Source organism: Osmerus eperlanus, chromosome 15 (assembly GCF_963692335.1).
Source record: "Osmerus eperlanus chromosome 15, fOsmEpe2.1, whole genome shotgun sequence".
In the NCBI taxonomy this organism is placed as follows: Eukaryota; Metazoa; Chordata; class Actinopteri; order Osmeriformes; family Osmeridae; genus Osmerus; species Osmerus eperlanus.
Genome location: NC_085032.1, coordinates 11,054,763 through 11,066,809, shown reverse-complemented (window position 1 = coordinate 11,066,809; position 12,047 = coordinate 11,054,763). Strand labels below are relative to the sequence as shown.

Sequence of the window (12,047 nt, the reverse complement as noted above, 5' to 3'; positions counted from 1 at the left end):
AAAGCCATGTCTTCAATCACGCATATGGAAGCATCATTTTGAAATGTTTTATTTTACAGTTCAGTTCACTCACAAAATCAAGAACCATGTTAAATGCTTCCACTTGGAGAAAGATGAAAAATACAGTGCAATACACTTTACATAAATACCAGAACTTGAATATTCAGTCACAGAGGTCTCTTGCAGATATCCATATCATTGCAATTCTGTAAAAAAAGAAGAAGTGGGTTTTATCAGGGTTTGGATCGACAGTAAACTCTCTGGGGTAAACTTGTAACATTTAACAGAATGACGGAATATTTGCCCAGTTGTACAAGGGGTCTGATGCTTACCGTTAAACTTCTGTTTGTATAGCACCAAGGCCTCTTTGGCCACATACTGGATGAAGGCAGGGTCCTGCATCTCCAATTCAGCTGGAACTGAGAGGGTCAACAATGGAGAGTCCAGGACCTTCACAGCCACTGTGGTGTCCACCTTAGACCCACTGTCCCTCATCTGCATGTGTGGAACCACCTAGAAACCACCAATAATAATAACAAAACATAACCACAACAGTTTGAATCACAAAGCTAATAGGCTACCTCTGCTTTTTCATTCAAATGAGTAAAGAGCTGCCATCAGCGTCACTGCCATCAGTGTCACTGCCATCAGTCACTTACTGAAGTGATGCTAAAGATGTGCTGCGGGCCCAGAGTGTCATTAGCCAGCAGGGTCACCCAGCCGTACTTCTCTGCTGTGACGTCCAGCCATGTGAGCGTGTCATCCGTGTGTCTCTGGACCACCAGCAGCGTGTCCTCGTACTGCTGCCGAGAGGCGTTCAGCAGGAGGTGGATCTCCTCCAGCTCAGAGTGAAGCTCCCTCATACTGGGGCACTCTGGAGAGGAGCAGAGAAGACACACGTGTATTTGCAGACATTGCATGCAGCTGTGCATCGATCAACTGTGCCACAGATACTGTGAGAAGATCATGTATTTGCACTCTATTCCCACATTCTGATCTTTAACATTCACCTCTTATTAGAGCCTCTTGACAGTTCTCACACTGGTCCTGCAGCAGCCAGCAGTCTGAGGCCTGCCTGCGCAGCCGTCTGCACAGGTACCTGCTGTGGCCCGGACCCCCATCCGAGGACGACCCTGGAGCTGGAGAGAGGTGCACGGCACACGGCCAATCAAATCAGCACCTTGAATTATTGCATGCACAGGAAACGTGTTCACTTCATCATGGCAACACACATTTTAAGTCAATGAGATCAGGTACTGTTGCAGGGGATTCTATTTGTAACGGAAATATAGATTGCTTTTTTTATCATCAATTTGTGTATGATCGATCTCTAAAACATAGACCTATGACGTTGTATCTTAGAATGTAGTCAGCATACCTCTCTGCTGCTGAGTCTCTTTCACCTCGTCCAATGTGTCTGTCATCGCATAACTGAACTCTTCCAGCATAGTCTTGCCAAAGTCATACACTGAGTCCAGGATGTGCTCCAGACCCATTCCCCTAAGGAAGCCCAGGCTAGGGGTGTCCTCGGTGGGGCTGAGCAACCTGGGCTTCAAATTGTTGGTAAAGGCTACATGGAAGGTATGGCCAAACTCCTGGTGCATCCTGTTGACCAGATCCACGCTCGTGTTGTAGAGGAGGCCCACTCTGCTCTTCAGCTGTCTGAAGGAGGCCTCCACTTGTACCATCTCCTGTTCCATTCCGTCGGGGGTCTGGGTCTGGGATTCAGGCTTTTGGCTCTGGTCTGGGTCCTGGGTCTGGTTGTAGACCTCGTCTTGAGTTTCCAACTGGGACGACATCTTCTTGAAGAACTCTTCCACCTAAGGAAGAGGAAAAGAACTCCTGAACTACAGCGCAGAGCATACAGTACAACACACAGCCTTGTTTACACATAGGTTTGCTGTGGCACAGGCCTGGAACCAATACTCTTCACAAATACTGCAATTGATTTATATCACATGTTGCTGTGAATGCAATGGATCAGTGCAATAAATACCAACTGTGGGATTCACCTTGAATGAGAAGGATGAAAAGCCCCTCCGGCAGGTGGAGGTGTAGAAGCTCCTACAGGTGTCCTCTAAGCAGGGACGACACTCCTCAAACGACATCCTCAGCGAATCACGGCACTGCTGCTCAGCCTCCTGAAGCTTGTGTTCCGCCTCCGTGGCCAACTGCACCGCCCCCTTAGCAAAGAGCACAGTAAAGGGGAATGATGAATGGAGAGACTGTCTCTGAATTCTCTTGTAGTGCAAGCTCCCTTCTTCCTCCCCTACTTAAGGTCATCTCTGATCTAACGTGATGGAATAGGTGCAAACAGCTGCCTCACCACACGGCCGTCACCAATCCAGTCGAGATCAGATGAGCGAGCAGGAGTGAGGGAAACATCGCAATTTAAAAAGAAACATCAGTCTGCTGAGGATTGTTTGGCTGTTTTTTTTTGGGGGGGGGGTCCTTTTCTTATGATCTTTGTCGGGCTGTTCTCAGTGTAGGAGGACTTTTGTGAGTGTATTGTGTATTGGAAGAAGATGCTGTGGTTTAGAACCCTGGCTCTCAGCAGCTCGTTTGTACAGAACACGGACACATCTACAGACAGTTCATTAATCCTGAATGTGCTGTAACTATACTCTCTACTCCCTACTCCCCTTTCCCATAACCACACTACTCACTGTCTGCTTTGTGGGTTTCTCTATCAACATTTGCTTGTGAAGCAGAAAATATGTGGCCGTTATACGTGTCGTTGCTTGGGGAAGACAGAGATCAGACGTCGGGTCTTCTGTGGGTGTGAACGTGTGGTGAGTCACATGTTTAGGATGGTTTGAGGCTGGTTTAGCCACAAACATACAAAAGAGTTGGTAAAGTCCAAAGTACCGAACAGTTACTAAGTCAATCTAATGAGAAAAGATGCAGACGTTTCTAAGGTGTGAACAATCGGTCTGTTTATTTCCTCTGCGTTCTTACTTTTCTCTTGTCACTGCTGTATTGCAGGCTGTTCATGAACTGCTTGTGTTTCTCCTCATTCCTCTCCATCGTCTCCTTCATCTGTTTGACCCCAAAAAGGGCTCTCTTCATCTCCTCGTCAACATGCCTCTCGCCTTCCCTGGACAGCTCTGCACACACAGCCAGAGAAAACACTAACATCAGCGACATGCCTCTCACACATGTATGCCTTGTAGTCGGGGGCTGAGGGCTGCATGGGTTTCCACCCTAACTTTAATCCTCAAACTCCTTAAGAACACTCACGTTTGAGAACCTCCTCATTTGTCCCTACTGGGTAGACAGGGGTGCAGAACAGGAACTCCAGAGTTGACACGAGGAACGTCAGAACAACCAGGGTCCTCATCTTAACGGGACACTTGCAGACACAGAACTGAAACATCACAAAGTGAAGTAAAATTCATCTTTCTTACCACTGGAGGGTTAAGGTGAGGTCTTACACAACAGTAATAACAGATAACCTTATAAACGCTTCCTAGAAGTCACTGCTGTGCTAAGGAGGATCGATCTCATTAGATTTTTAGGACTAATCTATGAGAACGGGATACTTCAGGATTTTTTTTCCAATTCAAAAAAGATCAACCACCAGGTAGTGCTGTTTATCAACAGCTCAAGCAACTGCAAACGCAGTACAAATTTAGCACAGCCAGAAAACTTTATTTCAAAACAGGACGGCTTAAAGTATCCAGTCCCATGTAAAGGGTCCCGTGTAAATGAGAGTTCTCTCAAACAATGTCTGAAACAATGGACAAAACTGTATTCTGCAGTTGCTGCATTTAGTGTAAGTCTCAGCATGTCCAAATAACTATTCTGAATCAGTCAAAAAGTAGTTTACCTTTACACAATCTGTTTCAACCGATGGCACTACCCAGTCTGTGTAAAGAGGTCTGTCAATGCTATCACAACAAGTCACCAATGAGCCTCATCTAAACAGCTAACCAGAGAAAAATATTGCAATCCTGCAGTATCAGACGATGGTAAAGAAACTAGCATTTATTACCTTAAGAACTGAGAAAGCATCAACAAATTTGTCGAAATTGGAAACGTGGTGGTTGACAGACTACTAGACCGAAAGCGAGAGAAATTGAATGAGAGAGAAAGATAGGTACACAGTGATAACACTGCAGAGGATTGTTCTATTTATAAGGCTCCACTTAGCAGCTCCGATCCTATTAGTGTATTTGTATAGCTGACCATTAAGCCTGCCACCATCCTAACCAAATGAATGTTATCATCTAACCTACAGACACTTTCAGTATTTTGACTAGTTCTGAAGCCATAATCTATCTAACATATAATTCATGGGTCTAACCTGGACACTGTTCTGTCACCTCCTTAACTTAGATTGTCCTGAACTCATGTCTGTACTGGAATCCTTGGCAGACACACATGGTTTATTCCTCCTAATCTGTGTATATCTGTCTATCTGGCACAGGCGGCATCATGTCTACCGACATTGCCATTTGTGTGAGTATCTAAACATTGCAGCACTGGACTGGAAAATGTGGAATTTCCCTGCAGTATCAGTCCTTCTTGTTAATTTCAACCCTCTGCTGAGAGCTATGACCCAGCAAATGAGGTCCCAACCTCTAAACGAGACTCAAGAAGGCCTCTGGCTGTGAGGCTACCTGACCCACAGCTGCGTTTGATCATCTCACAGTGATCCCTACCTGAGCCCTAATACCAACCTGCTGCTCCAATTATGGCTAACGGTAAAACACACAGTTTTGCTGCCCTTAGAAAAACACAAAATGACCTCCATTATCATTTCAGACGGGCTCAGAACTTAATCCATGCCGGACTGTGTCCTAACCCAAGCAAAGGGGTTGGAGTTATAGGCTCTAGTATCCAAAGAGAAGCTTTGGGATGTGATCTTTTGACTACTCCAGAAAGCCTAGGTTTGAATTCTGTTCAGAAGCAGTGTACTTTGTCTTTTCTTCGGCCTGAAATCGATCTGTTTGTAAAATCAGATTGCGACTTAACGCGTGCCAAAAGACTAGCTTGAGGGCAAACAGACGTCACACACATACACTCACTGCCAAAGAGTGTACGATTGAGACGTTCACCGTTCTGAGACAATAGCCAGACACAGTGAGATTGTGGTGTAATGTGTGTGATCTCATCTGTAACCCATTCACACTCCAACACAAGTGTTTCAGAGATAAGATAAAAGTGTCTCTCCCGCTAATTGCATTGATGTTCCTATTAGTCTGAGAAGATCCTGACTGACTGTGATAGTTGGGTTGGGCTCCGTCTTTGATCGGTGAACTGTATCTGCTGGGCGCAAAGACAGGGGTGGAGATAGATGGACATAAGTCTGTGTTTGGGGTCTTGTTACTCTCTAGGATGAATGCCTGTCAATCTCTCTCTACAGAAAAACAATTACAAAAAGTATTGTCCTTCAGAGCATTTGAGAGATCTACCCTCAAACTCAAATAGAAATTTGCACTCTGCAGTATGAAAATGGGCAAAATGTGTTTCACTAGCCTTGTTAGCTAATTTCATAATTAACTAATAGAATAACGTGCCCTGATGCACAATATTTTGTATATGTCCCAAAAAAGGAATGTAAGGAGAGGATTAGTAAAACAATGAGCCATCCCCACAACGTCGCTGTTTCAGTGACGTTAAACTTCTCTCCCCACTCCCTTTGAAACGATCTCTAATAGGTTCCACATTTTTCACCCGGGGGACGCGTTTGCCATCAGGCCAGTAATTTAATCTCATCTCCGGCTATCCAAACTCCGCACGACGTCCCAGGGTTTGCACTGAAACATAACCTCACCTATCCTCCTCTCTAAAGCAAACCTTCAGTGGAGGAGCGGACAGATGTAGAAAACACGTGGTTATACGGAGAACACTCTGCAGACGCGGGACTTCCTTTGCGCGTTGACATTTTTGTGGGTTTGAGAGGTGGTTAACCAACGCACTGGCAAACAGATATCAATATCCCAACACTCTAAACTTGCAGTCTACAGGACAACAACTCAAAAGGCCAGGCTTCAGGAATATTCCTTCTTTTTATGCTGAAATAATAATTTTGCCAACGCAGACTCAAACGATATGGGACTCTAACGGGACGCTCATCATGAAGAAGTAAAGTTTTGATTTGAAGTTGGAAGACAGAAACTTTATTTTGTTTTTAATTTGTATTATAAACTGTTTTAAGAAACGCTGATCAGACGTGTTTGATTGCACTGGATGTGGGGATGCGCAAAAAGTGAACGTGGGACCGTCAACTTCTTACTCATACAACATTCTTATAGATTTATAGAACGCCATGAAAGGTAGGCAAAGGGACTGAAATATTGCAGTGTTTTGTCTATTCATTTAATAATCTTTTTTGACGAAAGTGTTGCTTGGTATTATTTCGATGTGTCTCTGTCTGGATGTGCGTGCTTGCGCGGTATGTCACATCTGGTTAAGATTATCGTCCTGCGCAGTGCTGAAACGGAATTTTTGAAATACGTTGTCGTATGCATATGTCTATTCTATTATAAGATATATATATATACCTTATTCTATTCATCATCCATCAATATGATCAAGACTACATTTGGTTGCAGAAGATGTCTAGTGTTTCTCCTTCTACTTCGGCCATCGAAGTTAATGATGATGGAATCAGAGCTCAGCTGCAAATATGGCCACAGTGTTGAGCAGTCTGGGCTAAAAGTCTTAAAGGCTTGTCATCTACTCATTCTGCCATGTCTATTTTTAGATGTTCGTTGAGCAGAGTGATTGGGTACATAAGTCATCCTACCCCCTACTGCCCCTGCCTCTCATTGCCTCCTTCTACCCTTGCCTCTTCTGCCTCTGGCCCCACTGCCTCTACTGTTCCCTGCCCTTGTCTGTCCTGTCCCCCTGCCCGATGCCGACCAGTCAACTCTGTATCTCTCAGACATCTGTTGGCCATTACCAGTGATGTTCTCCCCCCAAGCCTCATCCTACCCTGTGTCCCATAGCAGAGTGGTAAAAGAGTGTAATTAGCTGGTTTCACAGTCAAGTCAGAGAAACCACAGGCTTTGGCTGATCCTACAACCCAATGTCTGATTTGACTTGACTCACCATCACGCTGGAGTTATAGCATATGTCACATACCCTTATCTGTCTGCTGACTCAGGCATATATATATGCAAAAGCATCTTACTAGCGCTTTGCTTCATTGGTTGATCTGGGGCGAGGTGTTTTACAGAGGCAATTTGTGTTTGTATGTACTGTATGTCTGTGAAGCCATGCTCAACTACTGTACTAACTGTACATGTATGTGTCTTCTTACATTTACAGACGATTTTGCAGACGAGGAGGAAGTACAGTCTTTTGGATACAAGAGGTTCGGTGAGTAGAAGAAAATCCCCTCCTACTACTGTATGATCTGTCTCAGCTGGGCCTTAGACTGACGGCTGCCTTCCTCTTCCTCCTCCTCCTCCTCCTCCTCCTCTGAGAGAAAGCTAAACAAAGAGGCAGTGTGTGTCACAACAGACATAGGTCAGTGTGGGCCATGTCTCCTCACAGCCAAGGGGTCAGGAGGTCACCGAAGTGTTCCTACTGTGGACAGCCTAAGTATGGGCTTCGACGGAGCAGCAGCTAACTGCGCCTGACAGCCTGTGTGGGCCATCCCACCCAGAGCCCTAGAACGGCGGACACAGCTTGGGAGGTCAAGAGGACAAAGCCTCAGAAACACACACTTCCCCATTTATTTACAGAGAGATGCACACATACATACACTGGCTACTTTCTTTCTTTCTCTCAATTTCTCTCTCTCTCTCTCTCTCTCTCTCTCTCTCTCTTTCTCTCTCTCTCTCTCTCTCTCTCTCTCTCTCTCTCTCTCTCTCACACACACACACACACACACACACACACACACACACACACACACACACACACACACACACACACACACACACACACACACACACACACACACACACACAGAGGGAGGGAGACACGCTCCTCTGTTCTCTTGAGAGCTAGAGAGAGTACTCCATCACTGTAGTGTACTGTTGATCTAGGAGGGGATGTGGGAGCCTCTATGTCTCTCAGCTCTGCTCCAGTATGACTCATCCACTCATGCTTGGGCCCGGGGCCCAGGTCGTAGGCCTCAGTGTGAGGATGGGGAGCGGGTCCTCTCTCTTCTTTTTTTACCCCAGCACCGGCGGAGTCAAACTCAAACTGTGTTAAAACACACTCTCCCTCATCAAAGTGTCACCCGAGAGGAAGCATCCTGTTTGTCTTTCTCTCTGAGTGCGCGAGGGAGGGAGGGAGGGAGTGAGGCAGCCCGGCTCCTGGACTACATTAGAGTGGTGTGGGGACCGGGCCCAAGGCCAACTCGCTTTCAACTTTATTCAAATGAACTCTGGATGTGTGGAACAGTTCTGGCTGAGAAAGCAGCTAGCTCAAGAGGCTGAGCTAGAAGGGTTGCAGGCCCAGGGAGGGGAGGTGGATGGGTGGGGGAGGTCGTTGAGGGGTTAGGGAGGGAAGACCACAGCAGCAGCAGCTGGACTGGACTGAAGGCTTGTCCGAAATGCTGTCTCCAAGGGCCATATTGTGCAATTTAAAGCTGCTGCAAGCCTTCATTGCCCACACCATCACACATGCTACATGTACCTTCTCACTCTTCAGCCTTCATCTTTATTATCTTGGCACTCTGCTGGAGGAGAACCATATGTTTGCATCTGCAGAGGCACCAGAGTAAAGTATCTGGCCATGACTGTACAGTAAATTCAGCTGACTCCAGACCATGTTCTGAACAAATGCTGGCTAAGTAGCTGTAGTGCTGTTTTGGGGATTGATAGATTATTTGCGTTGACTTATCAGTCTCCATTTTTTGGGAGAAAAGTTGTTTGTTAGACACAACTTGTGTGTTGGTTTTCTTGACCCCATTTGGAGAATTCCTGAAATTCTGGGAGCGCTTGCTTGTACTGTCTAGCACTGATCCCAGTTTTCCAATGAAATGTAGGCTAAGCTGTATGACAGATAGATAACTCCTAGAGAAGCTTTCATCCAGAACATTCTTCCTCAGTGATTCAGAAGTCCTTCAGGACAAGATGGTTGTGTTTCCCAGAGCAGAAGGAACTCTGCCTTACCTTGCTCTCTCAACCCCCCAACACACAGGCCTACGGTTGGCTGCATTAAAAACGCAAAGGTGTAAAATCAGCACACTTGAGCACTGTATGGGACCACATGTTGAAATGTGTTTATGTGCTTTTGGTGGAGTCATGTGCAATTGCTGACACATGTGCCGCAGAATCACCCGGGTAACAATTTCGCTTTCTCATCGTCAGAATGAGCTGAGCGGACACGGCCCTGGGTTCATAAACCCAGATACGTATGAAACACTGGTTCTGTTTCCCCCTGTCTTCTTTCTCTCACTCTCTTACATGTGGATGGACACACACACGCACACACGGGCGCTGAGTGAATTCATATGGTAATCCCATCTCCTTCTTTCTGCCAAATTGAAGCCAGCTCAAAATTACCTCTCCAGTCCTCAAGGTTTGGACATATTTATTTTCCTGTGGGGGGTTGACATAGGAAGGTCATTAGAATGAGACCAAAAATCCAGTCTGTTCTTTAGCTGAACCCCCTCAGCTCTTGTTAAAGGCTGGATGAAGGGAATCTGTCATGGGCTTGAGAAGCTGTCCTTCTGGCCTTCAGCACAGGCATTACCCCTACATACCCTACTGGCAGGCAGTGACATGGATGTGGAGAGAGCCCAGGACTGTTTTGTAATTAGAGGACTTTAATGTCCCTCTCCAGGTAGTAGTCTGTTCCGCTCGCACTTGACCTAGGTGATTGTTCTAAGGAGCCGTCGTGGAGGAAGTTACACCAGAGATATTGAGCCTTCAGGAGCCTCTCCTCCCACATCTGGGTCTGGAGTCGTGGGCCAGGCATTCTGTGGCCGGTTTAGAACCTAGAGTGTGCTGATCTGTTTCCTGCACTTGTTATGGTTTCTTCAGCATGGCCCGCTGGAGTGAAGAGCTGGGGTCGCTGCCCAGGCCCAGCTGTGTCAGCACAGCCGGCCTCCCAGTTCTGTCCGATGGGCCCCTCTGGCGGGGAACGGAGTCGAACTTGACTTCCCACCCCCTATCCAACCTCCCCAACTTACTCTTGGCACCATGCTCCAGATGAAATAGGAAAAACACACAGAAAAGCCACTTTAGACTGACTTTCAACAAGACGTGGAGTGTATCTCCAACTCAATCTTCCAGTGTTTCCCGTGGCTTTGCGCTATGTGCCACTGCAGTGTCAAGCAGCGTGGAATGCACTTTTATGTGGCTCCCTTGCTCAAGTTGTGGTGTTTCTCATCAGTTTCCTCTCTCGACATTACAGGAACAGGATTTTATTAGCTATTTTTCATTGTTGAAGAAGCCTTAAATGTGCTTACCAGTCACCACTGTTGTCGAGGTTGCGTTTGAACTAGGGAGTCCCTCACAAGTCAGATTGGTTACCCTTTTAGCATGTGTCTGTTTGCTTTAGCTGTCTCTTTCGTTCTCCTCGTTTCTTGTTTTTCCCGACTCTCTCTCTTAGGGCAGTGGTTTTGGTGAAAATCAAACAACATCAACTTAACTTTTTCCTAATCATGTCACTCTGGGTAGGTGTGATCTCCAGGTTAGTTCTGCATAACAGAGCTCAGACAATACTGTGACCCCATCATATTCTCTTCTGAAACTTAAGGCCATAAGATTGAGAGGGCAATTTACACACTTAACCTTACCTGACCGTGCAAGCGTGTCAGGTCAACCACCTGTGCACCTCCCACTATGCAGTGCAGAGAGCAGGGAGGGATGGGAAAGTACTTGTAGAAGTCACCCAGGGACTGGGCCATCGAACCTGAGTTGCAAGCTAGTAAAACACTCTTCCAGACCTTAGAGCGTGCAAGAGAAAAGATAGAAATACACTATTAAAAAAGAATGATGGAGAGAATGAACAGAGAAGAGTGAGCAAGAGAGAAAGGGGGGGGGGGGGTCATCATCGATGTTGTGTCAAGGAAAGGGTGGGTGACAACCATGAATCATTTTCCAGTAACACAGGAATAAAATTGAAACTGAGTTGTGTAACAGGACACAGGAAAGGTCTTAGTTTCCAGATTTTATTGCAGTAACATTCTAGTATGGCTTACATATCTCTGTCTGCTGGAAGAGAGACCAGTCTCAGGTCACACAAATATAGTAGAAACTATATGGCTATTAGAGCTGGGTAAATCTGGGTAGAGCAGGGCTACGATCCAACAGACAAGACATCCTTTCACATCTTACTGTAAAAACCCCCAACTCTGTTCCAATTTGGCAGTTACTGTAACAAAAATAAATCAATCCCACAGTAAAACCTAAAACTGCTGGACACCCCATCGATGCTTTATCTGAACCCATGCTAAAGCTGGACATAAAGACCAGAGCAGACATGATCTACACACTCTGCACGCTGCCCCTTCTCATCTCCCTAGAATGTCCACACCCACTCCCAGAGACAGAGAGATCGAGCGAGATAACATCGATGAGGTGAATGTGCAAGGAGAACAAGAGGTGCTGAGAAGGAAGGAGAGAGAGGCGGGTGGGTGGGTTGGGCTTGGGGGGGTTCTTCCCCAGGGGGAGGAAGGGAGTGAAAAAGACGAAGGAAGAAAAGGTGGAGGGGAACCAGGCTGTTGAAAGACAAGACCAGGAAGAGGACAGATGGATTTGGAGGAGGGAAAGGATAGATAAGAATGGTAAAGATCTAGTTACAGTGTGTGTGTGTGTGTGTGTGTGTGTATATATGACAGATGGGGGAGACTGGGATTCTAACAATGAAAGCCAGATCGACATTGTTTATGGAGAAAAATCTGGTGACAATCTTGTCGTTAACCTGCTCTCCTCACACACTCACGTTTTTTTACATAACAGAGGATTATGCACATATATAGAAAACATCCTATAAAGTAAATGGGGAAAAAGGGAACAACAGACATCATTTCAACAATTGGATCTATGAAGAGAAAAAGGGGGAATATACATTTTATACAGTCCAATATATTGGAGAAAATACATTTCAGGTTTGGCCTTATTAATTTGTGCTGT

General features: G+C 45.9%; 2 protein-coding genes across 2 annotated transcripts in view; one reads left to right on the top strand and one right to left on the bottom strand.

Moving 5' to 3' along the window:
• Positions 1-31: 31 nt before the first annotated feature.
• LOC134035012 (clusterin-like protein 1) lies at positions 32-4,247 on the bottom strand. Its single transcript, XM_062479774.1, has 9 exons — positions 3,995-4,247; positions 3,241-3,367; positions 2,959-3,107; positions 2,013-2,183; positions 1,379-1,820; positions 1,011-1,139; positions 660-874; positions 333-513; positions 32-206 (listed from the first exon to the last, which is right to left on the bottom strand). The coding sequence occupies exons 2-9, from the start codon at positions 3,338-3,340 to the stop codon at positions 196-198; spliced, it is 1,398 nt and encodes a 465-aa protein (XP_062335758.1). The 5' UTR covers positions 3,341-3,367; positions 3,995-4,247; the 3' UTR covers positions 32-195.
• A 1,460-nt stretch (positions 4,248-5,707) lies between these two features.
• The window catches only part of LOC134034710 (collectin-12-like), a 25,790-nt gene continuing 19,450 nt past the window's right edge, over positions 5,708-12,047 (top strand). Inside the window, exons 1-2 of the mRNA XM_062479267.1 lie at positions 5,708-6,281; positions 7,279-7,329. Of these exons, the coding sequence (XP_062335251.1) occupies positions 6,275-6,281; positions 7,279-7,329 (58 nt within the window). The 5' untranslated portion in view covers positions 5,708-6,274. The remainder of the gene's footprint in view (positions 6,282-7,278; positions 7,330-12,047) is intronic.